General features: G+C 55.7%; 1 protein-coding gene across 1 annotated transcript; it reads right to left on the reverse strand.

Moving 5' to 3' along the window:
* CLCN7 (chloride voltage-gated channel 7) lies at positions 1–18,071 on the reverse strand. The gene is made up of 25 exons (XM_083872160.1): positions 17,913–18,071; positions 10,945–11,016; positions 10,234–10,305; positions 9,945–10,010; positions 9,680–9,812; positions 9,191–9,300; positions 8,440–8,520; positions 8,013–8,075; positions 7,272–7,355; positions 7,038–7,131; positions 6,588–6,652; positions 6,019–6,135; positions 5,652–5,706; positions 5,159–5,219; positions 4,537–4,675; positions 4,220–4,313; positions 2,838–3,007; positions 2,475–2,526; positions 2,077–2,204; positions 1,847–1,932; positions 1,262–1,394; positions 1,107–1,166; positions 600–776; positions 417–497; positions 1–317 (listed from the first exon to the last, which is right to left on the reverse strand). The coding sequence occupies exons 1-25, from the start codon at positions 18,039–18,041 to the stop codon at positions 231–233; spliced, it is 2,409 nt and encodes an 802-aa protein (XP_083728286.1). The 5' UTR covers positions 18,042–18,071; the 3' UTR covers positions 1–230.
* Positions 18,072–18,085: the final 14 nt, after the last annotated feature.

Consider the following 18,085-nt stretch of genomic DNA (forward strand, 5'->3'; position numbering starts at 1 on the left):
GCCAAGGGTGAATTTTGATCCCTCAGGGAAGCAGAGGAAGGGGTGACAAGAGGAGGCAGTAGACGTGGGAAGGCAGCAACAGGCAGGAGGGCCGGGGCAGCACGGCCATGCCAGTGCTCCAGGCACTGTGATGCCTGCATGGACTGGGCCCAGTCCTCTCCCCACCTCCTGCAAAAGGGGGTCCCCAGCTCTGAGGGGCCAGGGCACGTCTCTGCTGGGCCAACACTGCCTCAGGTCTGTGCCAGGGACAGCTCCTCCAGGCCCTCCTTCCCCAGCCGGTACCTGGCGAGGTCCTTGCGGGTCACCATTCCCACCACCTGCCAGGAAAGGGACAGGGTACAGCCCAGAGTGGGCACAGAGCCTGGGGACAGTGTGTCCCTGTCTCCTGGAGGAGCCCAGGCTGCTCAGACACTCACCTCGTTGCGATTGTCCACGACCACCAAGTGCCGCAGCCCCAGGGCTCGGAAGAGCTTGAACACCCGCGGCAGAGACGCCTCCTGCAAGGCACAACGGGGCTGGGGAGGCTGCAGGACCCCCCGGGCAGCCTCCACTGCCCCACCCTGAGCCTGGGGAGCTGTGCAGAGGGCCCTGGCCATTACCTGGGGCACGGTGTAGGGCGAGGGGTTCATGAACTCGCTGAGGTCAATCATGCACTCGCGCTCGTCCTGGGAGACGTGGATGGACTGGATGGGGGGGAAGCGGGGGTAGGCATCCCGAAAATCCTTCAGCTTCAGCCGCCGCTGCACCACGCTCAGGTTGGCCCTTTCCACAAAAACCTTGGGGAGGAAAGACGTGTCTGGAGCTCACAGACACCAAGATAATGCACAGGGCCAGGGAGGGAACAGGGCAGAAGTGTGGGATAGATGGACCATCTGCAGAAGCACAGCCTGTTTCTCACTCACTCAGGGTTTGTGAGCCCAGTGGGGGTGCTGGATGATGTTGGGGTAACCCCATCACCGAATGGCAGCACCCACCATCCCCCTGGGTGAGCTGAGGGAGATGACAGGGACCCTCTGCCAGCTCCTCCCGAGCAAGGCAGGCAGCAAGGGGCCTGAGACAGGACTGGGACAGCAGACACACCCCAGGCTCCAGGCAGCATCACCCACCTTGTGCTTCAGCAGGACAATGAGCTGGGAACGCAGGATCAGACCCCGCAGCCCGGCCACCTGCAACAGGACACAGTGTGTGAGGATCCCACCCTGCAACCAGCCCTGGAGTGGCCACACCAGCTGCACCCCCTCCCCAGGGGCCCCCAGCCCACCTGTGTGGTGTCAGGGTTGCTCTCCACCACGGGGAAGCCGTTGTGGTTGGAGGAGGTGTCACTGAGGATGTCCACGACCGTGCCCACGCGCTCGATCCTCCGCAGGCAGGTGACAGGAGTGCTCATCACCTCCCTGCAGGGAAAGCTCTGGGTGAAACAGCCCCATGGCAGCACACAATGAATAGTGCAATCACACGCTGGTTTGGTGGGAAGGGACCTAAGGGCTTATCTCATTCCAAACCCTTTCCAAGGGCAGGGACACCTTCCACTAGACCAGGTTGTTCCAACCTGGCCTTGGACACTTCCAGGGATGGGGCAGCCACAGCTTCTCTGGGCACCCTCACACCCTAAATATCCCCCTCAACACACACGACTCCTGAGTGCTGATGCCTCCTCTGTCCCCAAAAGCTGCCAGGGAGAGAGGAAGGAACACACTGCAGATCCCATCCCTGCTGGGGAAGAAGCTGAGCTGTGCTACCAGGGGACAGCAAGCTCCTGCAACCAAAAGGTCACCACCTCCACTCCCAGCTCAGGCCAACAGAGTGGCCCAAAGGCTGCTGCCACAGCAATGCCCAGCCCACCTACCTGGCTGTGAGGGAGTGGGATGTCACTGGGGCCTCCCAGTGCAGGAAGGGCACACTTTGCAGCTGGATGTGCATGTCGTACAGTCCCTGCAACAAGAGCCAAACCATCAGGAGAAGCCTGGTGAGGTGCCAAGGGGCACAGCCAGGTAGCAGCTCATTCTTCAGAGTGAGCACATGCCTGTCCTGGTCCCCCCATGGCCCCCCAGCCCTGGGGAGCACTCCAGCCCTCACCTCCACAAAGTAATCTCCCACAATCTTTGCTGTCATCAGCACCAGCATGATGGGGAAGCCGTAGGTGACGTTGCCTGTTGCTTCCATCATGATGACTGTGAGACTCAGTGTCATCCGCACTATCCCACCTGCCAGAGGGGTTTGGGGGTTTAGCAGGGCAAGGAAACACAGAGTGAGGGTATCACAGAACACCTGAGGGCCCTGAATCTCTCACTGATCCAGGACTGCCTGCTCAGGGGTGCCCTGGGTGAGCCCAGCCCTCACTGTTCTTGGCAGGGTGATTAGGAATCTGAGAGCCAGGCTGGGCTTCAGCTGGGAAGGAAGCTGTCAGGATAGCAGGGAGTGCTTTTTCCCATGACATCTTCACCCCAGTCACCACTGTGCCATGGGGAACTCACCCAGCTGTGCAGCAGCTCCCATCAGGGCATACTTCCCAGGATCAGCCCAGATCTGAGCACAGGAGAGAGAAGAAGCCAAATCACCTGCTGGCTCCAGGGCATTCAGAGATAATCAGCAGAGTCCTGGCCCCCAAACCCCCCTCCAAAGTGAAGAGAAGTGCCTGAGGCTGCCTGAACAACCCAGCTGCTGGCAGAGCTCCACTGGGACATGGGGTGGCCCAGACACAGCTCATGAAGACATCAAGAGAGGAGCCAGCCCAGTTCAGAGCTCTCAGCCAGCTCCAGGCACACTGTCTGAACATGCCAGCAGCCCAGCAGCCCGGGAGGAGGGCTGGGTGCCAGGGCTGCCCAGGCAGGACTCACCGAGCCCTTGGTCAGGTAGGACAGGGAGATGCCAAAGAGCCTCCCCCAGGCGGCCCCGATCAGCAGGGAGGGGATGAAAACCCCTGCAGACACTGTCAGCCCGTAGGTCCAGCAGGCCAGGAAGAAATACATCAGTGTGAACATGCCCAGGGTCATGGGGTTGTAGGAACCTGGGGTGGGGACAGAACAGTCAGTGCTGGTCCCACCACCCAGGGGACACTGTGAGGGGCTGTGCCATGGATCAAGCAGCAGCAGCTCCACGAGAGCTCTCCCAGCAGTGAGAGCCCCCTTTTTGGGCTGTACCTCCCTGCTCTGGCAGCACAGGCCTTTCAAACTGGCTCTTCAGGTTATTTCTGCCCCCTCCAGCACCCCCCACCCAGCCAGTGCCAAGCCAAGCCCTCACATCCCATTTCTCCATCTCGTGACTGGTCCCCTCCCAGCCCAGAGGTTCCCAGACTCCCATGATGAACTTCAAAGCCCCAAGGGAGGGACTGCCAGGGCTGAAGGATGAGGTTGGGAGGACAGAGGTCCCACTGCCAGCTTTGGGATCAACTGAGCAGGGCAGGTCCTGCAAACTCCCTCCCATTTTGCAGCTCCCACAGCTGCTCCAGCCAGTGCCATGCTGTCCTACAGCACAGGCTGTGCCATCCCAGGGAGACCCTGCTGACCCCACAACTCAGCTAAGTGCTATTTTGGGATTGCTGAGCAGCCCAGTCTAGTTTAAACAAGTACTTTGCAACCTCTCCTTCAGACAGAAGCATCCAGCACTGCAGGGAGCAGCCCCAGGACACAGGATGGTCATCTCTTGGCTACAGGTGGCCAAGCTGCACCCTCTGGGCTGGGGATCTCTGTTCCCCACCCACGTGCAGCTGGGCACAGAACTCAGATTCCACAACAGTCAGAGGAGCTGCTGGGGTTACACCAGGTCCAAGAAAAATGGAGCTAGAACCTGGGAACCAAACTGCATTTCTCAAGCAAATCCAAACCCCAGGATCCACCTCCACAACCTGCCCAGAAGGTAAAGTCATTATGGGGCAAGTGGCCCTGCTAATTAAGAAAACATGCCAGCAACATTTCCAGAACAGACTTCAGACAGACAGCAAAGGTCAGACACACTCTCACACAACTCAGAAGCAACCCAGCCTGCAAATGTGCATGAATAAAACCAGGTCCTTGGCCCTACAGCCTCCCAACACCACAGCCCTTTAGCTGAGCTCAGAGGTGCCACCAGGCACAGTACCCATCCCTCCTCCTTCCACTGTAGCCCAGTGTTTTGTGAAGCCCTCATGGGCTGATCATCCTCTGCCTTGTCCCAGGAGTGTTGAAGGAACACCTGGACCCTCTCTGCTCACGTTCAAGGCCTCAGTGCTGGGTGCACTGACCTGGAGGGTCATGGAAGAGGTTGACAACACTCTTCTCAGGGGTGTTGAAGAAGGCAGTGGCCATGGAGTTGTACTCTCCATCAGCACAGAAAAGCTGAAAAGGCAAGATAAGAAAGAGTTAGAAGTGGCAGGGAAGGTTGGGGGAATGTGCCAGAGAGGAGGCAGCTCTGGGCAGGGAGGATACCTAAGACCCTTAGGTCTCCAGCTCTGCCTGCACTGGAGGGCATCAACTGTGAGGTTCAGTGTCCCAAACCCAGCAGGGTCTTGTCTCCCTGCTGAGCCCCCCACCCTAAATGTTGCTCTGCAGCATGTCCTACCTGCAGGGGATATGCCACGGAGCTCCCCTGGATGGGCTGGCAATCTCTTGAGCAGTAAATCATGACAAATCCCACGGTGGCCGTCACTGCTGCCACCAGCATGGCCTCAACCACCTGGAGGCAGGGCCGGTGGATGTACCTGTGAGGAGAACACAGGAATGAGGGTGGCACCCAGGGGTGTGGGCAGGATCAGCCCCAGCCTGGCTGGGCATGTTAAATCAGGCACACGACAGTCTGGCTGCCTCTGCTCCCTGCCCAGACCCTGCCAGGCTGTTCTGCTTGAAAAGCTTGTAACAGGAATTGGCCGGGCCAGACTGGTCTCAGTTGGCTTTAGCAGCTCTCTCCCTTCTCTTAGTCCTCTTAGGTCTGCAGTGTCTACACCTCTCTGGGCCCTCCAGTCACTAGAGGGAAACACTTGGCAGGGTCAGAGCAGTGCTGGGATGCTGTGGGTCACAGCCTTGGCCACAGGCAGCAAGAGGCACATTACCTCTTTCAGGAACTGCTGTTGCTCATGTTAAGTGAGAGATTACATCCTTGTTCCATCTGGGAATGCCACTTTGAGGGAATGCAGAAGGCACCAGCCAACCCACATCAATCCCCTTCATCACCTGTGAGCTCTTACCTGATCCGGAACATCGTCAGCCAGTAATTGAGGGCATTGAACAGGGCTCCGAGGATCCCACCTGGAATGTGAGAGAGGAAAAGCTCAGCAGGCAGGGCCCACAACACAAGGAACCTCTGAAATCATCAACAACCCATCCAAAGTGACCAGCAGCCCTGGGACATGTGGATGCTGTCCCTACAGCCAGCCAGGACCTGGCACCAGGCAGGCAAAGGACAGGCCAAATCCATGGGGATAAGGGCAGCTCACATGGCAGCAAGGGGATACCCAGGACTGCAGTGCAATGACCCTGCTCAAAGGAGCTTGACTTTGCTATTAGGGTTGGGCCAGGATCCAGCTCTCATCCCATAAGCCCCACAAGCAGCCTCTGCTCCAGAATTTAATGGATTCCCCATTTTCCCCAGGAAACTGGATGCCAAAGCTTTTTAGACCCAGACAGAGAACAGAGGAAATTATTCAGACTAATCAAATTGAAACAGCAGCATTCTCTTACCAACCACTCCCATGAAGATGAAGATAGGAATTTCCTGGATTGTGTATCCCATTTTCTGCAAGGGAAAGAAGTGGGTTTCAGAGCTCCTGGACCATCTGCAGTCCCACAGTCACTGACTGCTGGGACAGCACAATTCTGTGCAGGCACAAGGCTTCCAGACCTGCCCCAAAGTCTCCCCTGAACAGCCCCCAGAAATTCCTTCTGCTGGGGCTGGTGGAGCTGAGATCTGACCAGACCCCACACCCTGCTAAGGCAGAGCCTGCCTCAGTCCCTGGGTGAGGTTATAGACTAATTGATGTCCCCCAAGCTGCTAAGGGCAGTTTCTAACCCCTCACCAGAGCCCCACATGGGGAACACCTGTGCCTACCTCACTATCAAATCTGCCAAAGTTGATAAGCCCAGGGCTGGAGAGATCCCAGGCATTGCCATGGTAAACGCTCAGGACAGAGTTCAGCGTGAAGGTGGAGATCATGGAGGCAAAGAACTGGAAGGAGATACAGCCCAGAGTCACTGCCAGATGCCTCCAGCCCCATTTCCTCCCCACATGCCCTGTGCACTATCCCAAACCACCCCCAAGGCCCTTGGGCAGGGATTGGTGTCCATGGTGTGGTGGGGACAGCAGGTGACATTCCCTGTGGCAGCACTTTGGGCAGCTTATGCTGACCAGGGTCTCACTTCTCCTTTTGCCTCTCTGTTGCCCAGGGGCACAGCCCAAGGCAGCTCTTTGGAAAGGAGCAAGATGGAGCTCAGCCAGGCCCAAATTCAGCCCCAGAGGAGCAGGGCACAGGAGGGGAGCTGGGATGCTGCTCCCTGGGATGGGTTACCCAGGGGTCCTCACTGGAGCAGGGGTGTCAGGAGCCTGGGGCTCCAGGGCACCCAGAAAAGGCAATGCCTCACACCAGAACCAGCAGCTCTCCACTGCTTTCCAGCACTTACAATTCTCCACGTCAGGAACTGGTTCCAGAAGGAAGCCCCTTCCTCCAAGCTGAACAGGACACCCCCTGCAAACACAAGACACAACATCTTCACAAAGGGCATGTGCCACAGCCCCTTGGTTACAGCACCAGCTGAGATTCACCCCAGGCCATGTGCCCACACTGCCCAGACCCTCTCACAGGCAAGCCCACCAAGCCATCAGTGATGTACTGATCACAGCAAAGTCCCCCACTGCCATTCTCCATCCCAGGGAGGCAATGTTTGGGATCTGAGATGAGCCCCTTGCCCTTGGGCAGGGCCAACACCTGCATGGCATGGAAGGAAAACTTGGAAGGCCTCCACACAGTGCCCTGTGCAGATCCCAACAGCTGCCTCCAAGCAAGTGAGAGCAACTTCCTGAGGAAATCCATGTCCAGGCACTGCTCAGTGCCAGAGAGCCAAGACACACACCCACGGGGGCACCGAACGCGGCCGAGACGCCGGCGGCAGCTCCGGCCGACACAAAGTCCCTCTTCTCTGTATCTCTGCGGAAATACTCGAAGATCTGCAACAAGAGGGAAGGAGCTTCAGGGTTGGCCATGGACTTGAGTTTGGGCAAGACACTGTGTATGATGACATGGATGATGCCAAGCCACCAGTGGGAACAGCCTGGTCTGGCACAACCCCTCAGACTTCAACACCAACCTTGAAGTCTCGCTTTAATGATGTGGATCTTCCCTGGGAGATCCCAGCAGCAATCACAGATCCAGAGTGAATCATGGGTCCTTCCTGGAGGCCAGAGAGCAGAGTCAGATTGGGGAATGAAGAACAGCTCACCAGCTTGCAGTCCTGAAGCTGGATGGGACTATTTCCCTCAGGGCAATACAGACATTGACACTTTCCCCCTTCCCATCCTGGAAGTGTTCAGGACCAGGTTGGATAGAACTCTGAGCAACCTGGTCTAGTGAAAGGTGTTTCTGCCCATGGTGGAGGTTTGGAGCGAGATGATCTTTAAGATCTCTTCCAACCCAAACCATTCCATGGTTTTATGAAATCCTTATTCTGGCATGTGCCTTGCCCCCTCCCATTCCCACCAGCTGAGGAAACAAGTGTTTCCCTTGCCTGCCTTCAATCCCACCAAGACAGAAAGGTCCTAATGGGACACCCAAGTGACCCTCATCTATTGTTTGCAGGGACAACCACTGATGGAGAGAGGCTGCTGCTCTCCTGCCCTCAGCCAGGCCACAATCAGGCTGGCACAGTGGCACCAGGAGCTCCCCAAACTTGGCAGTGCCACAGTCACCTTGGCCAGGAGACACCAGGGGATAACACTGGGAAGTCACCACAGGGCCCCCAGCACAGGACTGGTGACAGGCTGTGACACAAGTGCCAGCAGAGGGGACCAACATGCCAGCAGTGTGTCAGAGAGAGCTTTGTGCACATCACCTTCCCGACAGCCAGGCCGCCAACCACCGAGAGGATGACCCCGCAGACTTTGATCACCAGGGTCTGCAAAACAGAGAGGGGCACAGCACGTCACAGGGGTGGCATGAGGAGCACAACCACGGCAGCCACAGGGGACACAGGCACAGTGGGCCCTGAGGCATGAGAGGAGCCAATAACTCTGGGGAATTTGTGATTCTCACACCCCTCCCACAGTGGCAATAGGTTGGTCAATTTTCTTCTTGGCCAGAGTAAAAATCTGCCCAAAGCTGCTCTTCTCAGGGCAGGAGATTTAACCTCTAGGCACTGGGAGGGAAACATCTATGGAGCTGAGAGCTCATGCCAGCTCCTGCTGTGCCACAATGTGGGCAGAGACCACTCCAGGAGGACACAATGTGCCCAGGCCATCCCCCCACCTCCTGCTTCCTACCTTGAGCCGGACAACATGTGGAATCTTCACGCCATTGAGGTAACATTTGATCTGGGGAATGCCACTGCCAGCTGCCACGGGCTGCAGGGAGCAGGGACAGCTGTCACACACAGGATGGGGACACACCAGCCACCTCACCCCCGTCTCTCAGCACAGGGCACACAAAGCACACCCCCAAGGTGGCTCTGAGATGAGGCCAGAGCTTATCAACAGGCTCTGGAGATAGGCTTGAGGGAGGCACCCACTTCCTAAGGGCAGATGTGCCAGGGAAAAGGAGCTGGCTGGGTTCTTGGGGACACTCAGGTGTTCCCTCACCCTGTCACAGCTATAGAAAGGTCACACTTGGTGGCCAGGGAGAGCAAGGGCAAAGCCACAAGGAAGACACTGTGGATTAGAGTGATCCATAGGGAGGCCCAGTCTCTGGGTTGTCCTGCAGAGGCTGTCCCTGAGGCACCCAGCCAGACTGGTCTCTGCTGGTACTCAGATACCCAAAACAGAGAGGCTGAGCTAAGGCCAAGGCTTGGGAGAGCTGCACCCCCACCCAAGGCTGGAGCACAGCCTCTGCCCCAGGCTGTCAGCACATCCAGCAGTCTGACAGCCCCACAGAAACCCCGCAGCACAGCTAGAGCTGGTGCTACCAGGAGCCAAACTGGCAGAAATACATTCCCCGTTAACAAAATTTTGCATGTTTTCTAGAAATGTCACCCTGCTTTGCCCATGCAAAGAACCCAGAACAGTTCCAAACTCTTACCTCTATGAAGGCAACGATCAGAGAGCCCACCATCACCACGCTGGCATTCAGGGTTGCCCAGAGTAACAGGGAGAAAGAGAGGCCCCCTTTGGCTGTGAACTTGTCAATGTCTAGTGCAGCAGCTCAAGGAAAGGCCAGTATTGCTTGGGTACCATCCCTCCCCACCACAGCATGTCACAGAATCACAGGATGGTTTGGGTTGGATGTGACCTTAAAAACCATCCAGTTCCAACCCCCTGCGATGGTCAGGAATGCCATTCACTAGACCAGATTACTCCAATTTCCCTGTCACTTAGAGCATCCAGAGCAGCTGAAATGAGCCTCCTCTGTTACAGCAGTACCCAGCTACAGCTCAGCCCTGCAGAGCAGCTGGGCAGCAGAGTCTGCGCCACCAAACTGCAGCGAGGAAGCGCTGCCCTCTTCCCCTATAACCCCAGAAGATCCCAGAGCTCCCAGCTGCCCTCCACAGCCAGTTCTCTGTGAGGATACTGTCCTTCACCACGCGGTACTTGAGGCCAGCCAGGTTCTCCACCACGATGTCGATGAAGCAGGCGACCAGGCCGGTGAGGATGCCGATCATGGCGCAGATCACCCAGCGCTTGATCTCCACCGTCCGGAAAGCCTGAGGGGGCACACTGCACTTGTAGTGGTGTGGTTTTGGTTTTATCAGTTTTATGGATGTATTTTGTTCCTTGTTTTATATTGTTTTTTTATATCACCTGAAATGATTTGTGGGCAGCCCAGCAAGACTCACCGCATGGTTTATCCTCCTCTCCTCCTCCAGGAATAGCTGGTTTTCACTGTTGTCATAGTCCAAGCTCTAGTTTGGAAAAGGGAGATGCTGTTATTGTCTACCAGGTGAAGAGACCCTCATGCTGGGGAGTGCTGCCCTCAGCCCCTCATCCTGCTCCTGTTCTCATTTTCCTTCCTCAATTCCACTCCTTCTGCACTGAAACTGCCCTCACTGGGCAGCTGTGAGCTCACACTTCACCTGCTGCATCCCAGAGAAGAGCAGAGCTGAGATGGGGCAGATGGGCACTTACCTCATACTTGAGTGACAGCAGCTTCTCGTTGTGAGGGATCTCGTTGGGACGCTGCCGAGGGACCTCTGTCTCCTGTGGGATGTGGTGCACAGCTTAGGACGGTCAGGCTGGAGTCCAGCCCTCCCATTCCACATGCAACTGTCAGTTTAACTCCTTTTGATGCTCAGGAGATGCACAGAGGTGCAAACTGCCTGGCAGGCAGGGATCTGGGATGATTTTCCACCAATTGGTGGATGTGTGGGATTTAAGGCAGCTGGACCAGCTGTCAGGGGGGCACCCTCACCAAGCACCCCTCCACCCCAGGATGACAGGATGTCACTCCAGGAGCAGGTGGAGGGTTTCTCCAGCTGGGTACCACAACTGCCATGTTGACTTGGCACTGAATCCATGCTCCAGTGGAGGGCAACCTTTCACCTTGGCAGGAAATTCCTTAGGCCAAAAGCAAGGAGCTATTTCAAGCAAACCCATGTTTTTCGGGCTTGAACCAAATTCAGTTTCCCAAACGCCTTTGACCGTGCAAGTTGTTCCCAGCTCTGAATTTGGGCATTTACTGAGGATGCCAGAGGGGCCCCTGGGGCAGCAGCAGCTCCCAAGCCACAGAGGTCACCCAGCCCAGGAAGAAGTGCTGGAGTCCTTGTGGAACAAGATGAATGGGAAGGAAGGAACAGCAACAGCTGTTACTGGAAGAAAGGAAGGGGTCTGGGCACTCACCAGCTCATGGATGTCCTCGTTGAGGTCCACATTGCTCAGCTGCCCAATGCGCAGGAAGGAGGAAGGAGTGAGCTGAGGAGAGAAGGGGAAACAAGGTCAACTCCTGAATGCACTTCAAATCTCTCAGGAGAGAGGAGCAGGCATGCAAAACGCTGGTGCTCAGCCTCTCTCACAGAGCTCTGCCCCCCTGCCACTGCCAGAGCCCCCCAAAACACAGCACCCTGCTCTCAGCACACACTGAGGAGCTCAGACCCAACACCCTGCAGGGAACCAGATGCAGCACCAGCTCACCAGGATCTGGATGAGCTGCTCCAACCCATCAGCTGGCAGAGCCAGCTCACCTGGGGAGGTGCCAACCAGCAGTGGCTCACTGGGGACTGGCCACCACCAGCCCCTGGCATCTTTTCTCTGTGTTAGAGCAGGGATTAATGCACAGGAGTTGCAGTTTTGTGTTCAGACTCAGTGTTTATTAATTCTTATCTATAGTACAGTCTCATGAGTGGTAAGCTCTAGCTAACAAGGCAGAAAATGGCTCTGTCTATAACTCTTTCCAAGGTCTTTTAAGCACTATTCATCCAATAACGAGATGACACCTATATTATTTATACTTTTAACCCAATAACCAAACACCAAAGGTCTGCAACGCAGACCTTTTCATCCAATTAAAAAAAAAAAAACACCCAAACCCACGAAGAAGAAGGTTAAAGAAGAAGAGTTTAGCCTACACCCTAAATCCTCTATATTGCTTTATATATATTACTATATACTAAATTATTAAACTCTAAGTTTTACACTCTACAACATTACACAATCCTATTCAAACTATGCACCCATAATCCCAGTGCTATCACTCAATTCTGGAAGCCTGTTCCACGGCCTCAGGTCAAATGCAGTGCTTGCTGGAGGGTCAAAGCCTGTTTGAACAGAAAGCCTGAAATTCTCAGTGCCCAGGGTTCCAAGAGCCAACAAACCTGTGCTGAGCAGCACGTTCCACACTGCCCTGGGGCTGGGGAGGGACACAGCCCCTGGACAACACCACCTCCACAGCCACAAGCTCACCAGGACCTGCCCTCAGCTGCCAGGCCCAGCCAGCAGCAAGGGACAGCTGAGGACACGTCTGGCTCTGCCATCTGCTCCATGGCAGTGTTTCCCAGCCCGGAGAGGAGCACGTCATGTCAGCCTGTTTGTCACCCCCCTGAGCAGCTGGGACCAGAGTGACAGCCCCTGGCTGCCAGCCAGGAGACACAGGAGGAAGTGGGCACACTGCTCCTGCTTGGGGACTCTGGGGTCTCTCTGAGCTGGCCCCAGTGTGAGGCTGGGAAGCAGGATTTGCATCTCCCTCTAGGGAGCAGGTTCTCCTTTCACTGGTGATCACTCAGGCTCATTAGTTGCATAACATGGGAGGTTTTGGACTGTTTGGGGCACCTCTGTCTCCTGGACAAGGCAAGGGCTCAGGCTGCAGCTGAGCAGTGCCACAAGGGGACCCAAGGTGCTGTCACTCCTCCATCACTGTGAAACACAGGGATGCACAAGGATCCCAGCACTGCCCCTAGGCACAGCCCAAACACCACTCCTCAGCATTCAGATCTTCCCCTCCCCAGTTGCCAGGTTAAACAACTGGAGGACAGAAGAGGAATGGTGAGCAGGGCTCTGGCACGTTGGTCTGTCTCTGCTGGCAGGTCCCAGACTGAGCCCCTCGCTGCTTTAATCCCACGATCCCATCTGGAACGTGCAGGCCAGAGCTGCTGGGAGCCCTGCACGTCACTGCAGAGGGAGAATATCCCTTTGTGTTTGCAGCCTGACCCATTTTCCCATTTTTCCCTCTGCTCCACATTCTCCTTCACTCCCTGACCTGCAGATGGGTTCTGCCCCAGCTTCTCAAACCCTCTCTGGTGCCCTTTAGCCCCCAGCAGCCCCAGCCCAAAGTGCTCCATGCTGCCATTTCCAGACACTGGTTTGGCAAACCTAGCCTGGGCTTTGTTTCTGGTCCATGAGGGCTCCACACTCCTTGTGGAAGGGATCCAGGTGGATTTTTTTTTTCCCAGCAGTCAGAGCAGATCACTGTGGACTTCTACAAGCTGGGCACACACAAAACTGTCATCTCCCTGTTAGGTTTGGGGTCTTCAGACAGACCAAATGTGGTTGAACCAGTGACCCCCCCCCACCCTCCTTCCCTGTGCAGAAAGCAGCCAGGGCACAGCAGCTCAACTCCCCATCGATTAAACACCAGCAGGACACGAGCACAGATGAAGGGAAAGGAGTTGCAGTGGAGCCTGAAGCTGAACTTCCTTAGACAAGCAACACATTTTTAATATCCTCCCCCCAAGTCCTGGTACCCCTCTGGCATCTATGTGCAAGCAGAGACTTGGCTCCTGTCTCACCCATCACAGGGATCACATGCCAGGAGGGCAGGAAAGAGCTACTTCCAGTAGCACCCAACTATGATAAGAGAAAAAAAGGAGAAATTGAGGCAGCCTGGAGCCAAGAGAAAAGGTTATTTGTGCACAGCTCAAAGATTCACTGAGCAATGCCCTCCTTGGGATGTTTTCAAACTCAGCCAAGGCAGCTGCTGATCCTGGGTACGTGTGATGTTGGTGTGACTGTGCTGTGATTATCTCCACATAAAAACATCCACTGCTGCCAAAACCCAGAGAGCACAGATGAGTTAACAGCTCTGCTGCCCCAGGAGAGGCTCTGGGACATGCTGAGCCTCACTCTGCCAGTGGTACACGAGCACCCAGCAGCCCTCAGCCTGTTTGGGTGGTAAAGTTAATTTAATTCTGAGCTCTGCAAAGAGATGTCTGGAGCCTTGGTCTGAATCAAAATAAGTTATCATCAGTGGTAGTAGGCAGGAATGTCAGCAGGCAGGGCTGCTCCTCCAAGGGACCTCAGCAGGCTGCAGGGAAGCCCCCAAATTCAACAGAGGCAAATACAAAGCCCTGCAGCTGGGATGGATGAGTCCCAGTGATCAGAAAGTAGCTTAGTTGGAAAAGTCTTGCAGTGACCTTGTGGGTGAATGAAGAGGTGTCAGTGGCACAGATCTGGAGTGGAGGTAGTCAACCCCCCTCCTGGGTGGTGCAAGACCACTGCCAGCTCTGGGGAAGGGATCCCAAACCTCCATCTGGCACCTGCAACAGCACACCTGGGACTGGGCATCAGTTTGGGCTTCCCGGGATAGAAAAGGCACAGAAAGTGAGCTCAGCAAGAGAGTTGAGGGCTGGAACACATGGCAAGATAGACAAGGAGAAACTGGTGCTTCTCAGGGAGTTCTTCATGCCATGTCCAGACACCCAATAAGAGGTTACAGACTTACAAAGCCAGACTTCCCTTGAAGCTTTGCATTGATGGGACAAGAAGCAGTGGATGAACTGCAGTGAGGAAACTTCTGCTTAGATATCACAGCCAAACATTCACCCTGTGGCTGGGACACACTGAACTTGGGAACAAACAGGTGCAGAGTAGTTACCCAAAGCTCCTCTGGATGTGTCCCCTAGGGGCTGGACTAGAGCCCCCAGCTCTACCCCCTCAGGGACTCCTGAGGTCCCTTTCCCCTTTGCCAATGCTGGTACCCACTCTGAGACCAGCAAGAGCAAATTGAGGATCAACCTCAAGATAAAAAAAATCTAGCAGCAGATCTCAACCACCACCTTCTGCTCATGCCCTGAATGCATTATCTCCATGATCCATCCCAGGCTGTGTGCACAGTTGCCAAGCTGTGCCCCCCAAATATTGCTCTGGAGAACCATCAATAGGGAATGTCTGACTCTGCTCCACAGCCCATTTCCACAGGGATTAACCAGTGAGATTCTTCCCTGCAGGACATGACCCAGCACGAGGAGACCCCCTCCCAGGCACTGCCCCTTGTCACCATCCTGTGCTCAGTAATGAACTGGCAGCACGAGACTTTCCGTTATCTATGAGATAAAGCCCAGCACAGACCACAGGAGGAGCCCAGAGAAGCTGTGAGAGGGAAGGAAGAGAATTTCCAGCCCTCAGGGCCCTCTCAGCTGCAGAACACTCTGCCCCTCGTAGCAGCCTGGGTGGAAGACTCCAGGCTGTGTCACCAGTGTGTCACCAGCACAAGAACCCTGTCACCTGCTCTGGCAGTGAATGGGGGAGATGAGCTGCAGGGCTTTGGAAACCACCCCCCTCCTGTGACACACTGCCACAGCTGAGACAGGCTCCAAACCAAGCCAGCATCACCCCAAAACTGCTTCACAGGAGCAGAGAACAGGGCTGTGACCTCCAGGCTCATAAAAGGGAAGAAAGCACCTGGATTCTCCACAGGGTGTCACCACCTGGTTGTATTTTTGCTTCCAGGCTCCTGCTGCCATTCCCAGGGCACAGTCCCCGATGGCTTGAACAATCTGCAGAAAACTTCCTGAAGTTCCCATGCTTGGGAAAGCTCCTGCCACCACTCGAGGGCAGTGGCTCTCCAGGGCAGTCACCTCCAGGCTCACAAGAGCAGGGACAAGCAGCCTCTCTGCCAGTAACGTGGGCTGTGCAATCTGCAGCCCATCTGCCAGGAATCAGGGCTCACCCAGCTCTCACACTTCCCTTTTTCTGCCTCCTTCCACCAAGATTTCTTGGTTGCAGCCTGGCTACTTTTGTGCACCTCGTTACTTGAGATTAAAGAAAATGAGACCAGTAATATGAGAATAGACACACAGGGGCTAAGAAGGACAACCTGCCCAGCAGCAGCCTGGTCTTCATGATGCTGACCCCTTGTTCCAGGCACCCTTTGAAGCAGGAGCATTAAACCAATCCCAAAGTGAAGGCACTTCAGCACAAATATCTTTGATGGTAATGGAGGAGAAACGTTCTTCGACAAAAATGGTTTCATGATGGAAATTGGCTGCTCTTACTAAAATTTTCCACCCACTTCCCAGCCCGAGAACCAACACACAGGGCTGGAGAACACAGGAAAGGGACAGCCCACGGCTCAGAGGTACAGGCTGCCTCTCACTCCTTGCTGTGCTCCAGGCACCACAAAGCCCTGGTGAGAGGATGGAGGTTTAGTCACCTCAGCTGGCCCCAAACCAGAGGAGACCTCAGGGACAAGCCTCTCTCAGATCACAGGTGTGTTCAACCAGCCTCTCCTCACCTCCTGCCCACCAGAACTGGATCTCAGTCTCTCACAGCTGTCAGCTGGGGAACTACAGACCCGTGTTTCCTCTGGTAACCTTAAGATCGCTTTCATTTCCATTAAATAAGCACATGAGAAAGGGAAGAAGCTCTGCTAGGGGGACATTTTTATTGTATTACCACAACCCAGGTTTAAATCTCCCCTGAGCTAAGCAGCCCCAGCCTCTCTTTATTTCTCCACCAAAGCTGTTCTGCCTTCCTGCTTCAACCCACACAAATGAAAGTAAGTCATCTGGGGCAAAGGGAGAGGGAGCTGCCTGACACCAAAATACAGCCCCAGCCCTACAGTGACACCCCAGCTGCCACTGCCAGGGGCCTGTGTGGTCTGGAGCTCCAGTAAGGTACTCCTTGTCCTCCCTTGCCAAGGAAAATGCCACCCCACCATCTGGGGCCTGAGCTGCCTGTGCTGTGAAGGGACACAGTGACAATAAATCACATTGGTAGGGCTGGGTGTCCACCTCCAACTGCCCCTGCTGCTGCAGGCCTCAGGCATTTCTTCCAAACCACCAGGAAAAGCCTTTCCTAATGACCCCCAGCCATGAGATCTGGTTAATCCCTATTCTAACACCCTTCAAACCCACAGCACCCACTATGTGCTGTAAATACACAGGGTCCTGTTGCACTGCCCAGGTGAATTACTTTTATTTTCACCCCAGAACAGCTGCCTCCTTCCAGCTGCCATTCCCTGCTCCCAGAGCACCACACAAGGCTCTTCCAGCCTAACAAGCCCTGAATTTCCCTCTAATTACCCTGCTGTTCTGACTTGCCCAGGAGCAGGGCAGCACAGAATCGTGCTGGGCGAGCCATCCCTGCCAACAGCTGCCAGAATCTGGCACTGCTCCTCCCTATCTAAGCTCAACTCTCCCGGAAAACTCTCCACAGGAAATTCGAGGATGCCACCTGGAAGCAATGCCTGTCCCACCTGGTGCTGGCACAGCAGTGTTCAGTGGTCCCATCCTGACATCCCACCCCCAGCACAGCCCAGCAGAGCCCAGCTGCCCTCAGCTCCACTCTGGAACAGCTGCTGAGTTTTCTTCACTGAGCTGCTTGTGGGTCAGGCAGCCTGAGGGTACCCTGGAGAAAAGTTCTCCTCGCTTAATTACCCCAAATTAACCTTCCAGAAGGAACTGGCCTCCCTGTGTAACGTGGCCCTGCTTTTTGCCAGTGTAGCTCCATACACCCCACAGGACACTCTCCACCACTCCAGTGTTAGAGGCTCTCGTGTCTGAGCCTTACCTGTTGATCTGGGCAGAAGCAGCATGACAGAAAAGACATTTTTAGCAGAAACTCATTCAGTACAAATTAATTTTACACTAACAGATACAGACAGAACAAAGGGGGAATGGCTTCAAGCTAAACAAAAAGAGAATAGATTAGATGTCAGTAGGAAATTATTCCTTATGAGGGTGGTGAGGCCAGGCCTGGCACAGGTTTCCCAGAGAGGTGGTGGCTGTCATGGCCCTGGAAGTGTTCAAAGCCAAGTCTGACAGGTCTTGGAGCAACCTGGGACAGTGGAAGGTGTCCCTGCTCATGGCAGGGGGAAGAACAGGATGAGCTTTAAGGCCTCCTCTAACCCAATCCATGCTGATTCCCTGAACGAGGAGAGCAGCCCCAGCGGGCAGGGCCCTGCTCGGTGACAGGTACGTCCCCAGGCCGGGTCCCCACACGTTCTGCTTTCCCGGAGCGACCCCGACCGCCCCCGGAGCAACGACCACAGGGGAAGGAGGGAGAGAGGGGGGCACAGACACGGGCCCGCCCTGAGGCCTCAGCTCTCCCCGCGCTCCCTCCAGCACAGAGCCCCCCGCTCCCGGGGCCGGACCCACCTGCCGGCCGCTGCCCGCCGCCCCGGGGCCGGTACCGTTGAGCAGCGGGGTGGTTTCTCCCGCACGCCCGTCCTCGTCGTCGTCGCGGTCGCGGCCGGACCAGGAGACCTTCTTGGCGACGTTGGCCATGCGAGGCGGCGGCAGCTCCTCCGCCGGGCCTGCCCCGCCGCGCC

Source organism: Zosterops lateralis (assembly GCF_965231275.1).
Source record: "Zosterops lateralis genome assembly, chromosome: 15".
NCBI lineage: Eukaryota > Metazoa > Chordata > Aves > Passeriformes > Zosteropidae > Zosterops > Zosterops lateralis.

Excerpts from the sequence above, each read along its gene's own strand:
- CLCN7 (XM_083872160.1), bottom strand. The coding sequence starts at position 18,041 with ATGGCCAACGTCGCCAAGAAGGTCTCCTGGTCCGGCCGCGACCGCGAC. Across the intron at positions 9,813-9,944 it reads AGAGGAGGATAAACCATGCG|GCTTTCCGGACGGTGGAGAT; the intron begins GTGAGTCTTGCT and ends GTGCCCCCTCAG. Across the intron at positions 4,676-5,158 it reads CTGACGATGTTCCGGATCAG|GTACATCCACCGGCCCTGCC; the intron begins GTAAGAGCTCAC and ends TTCTCCTCACAG.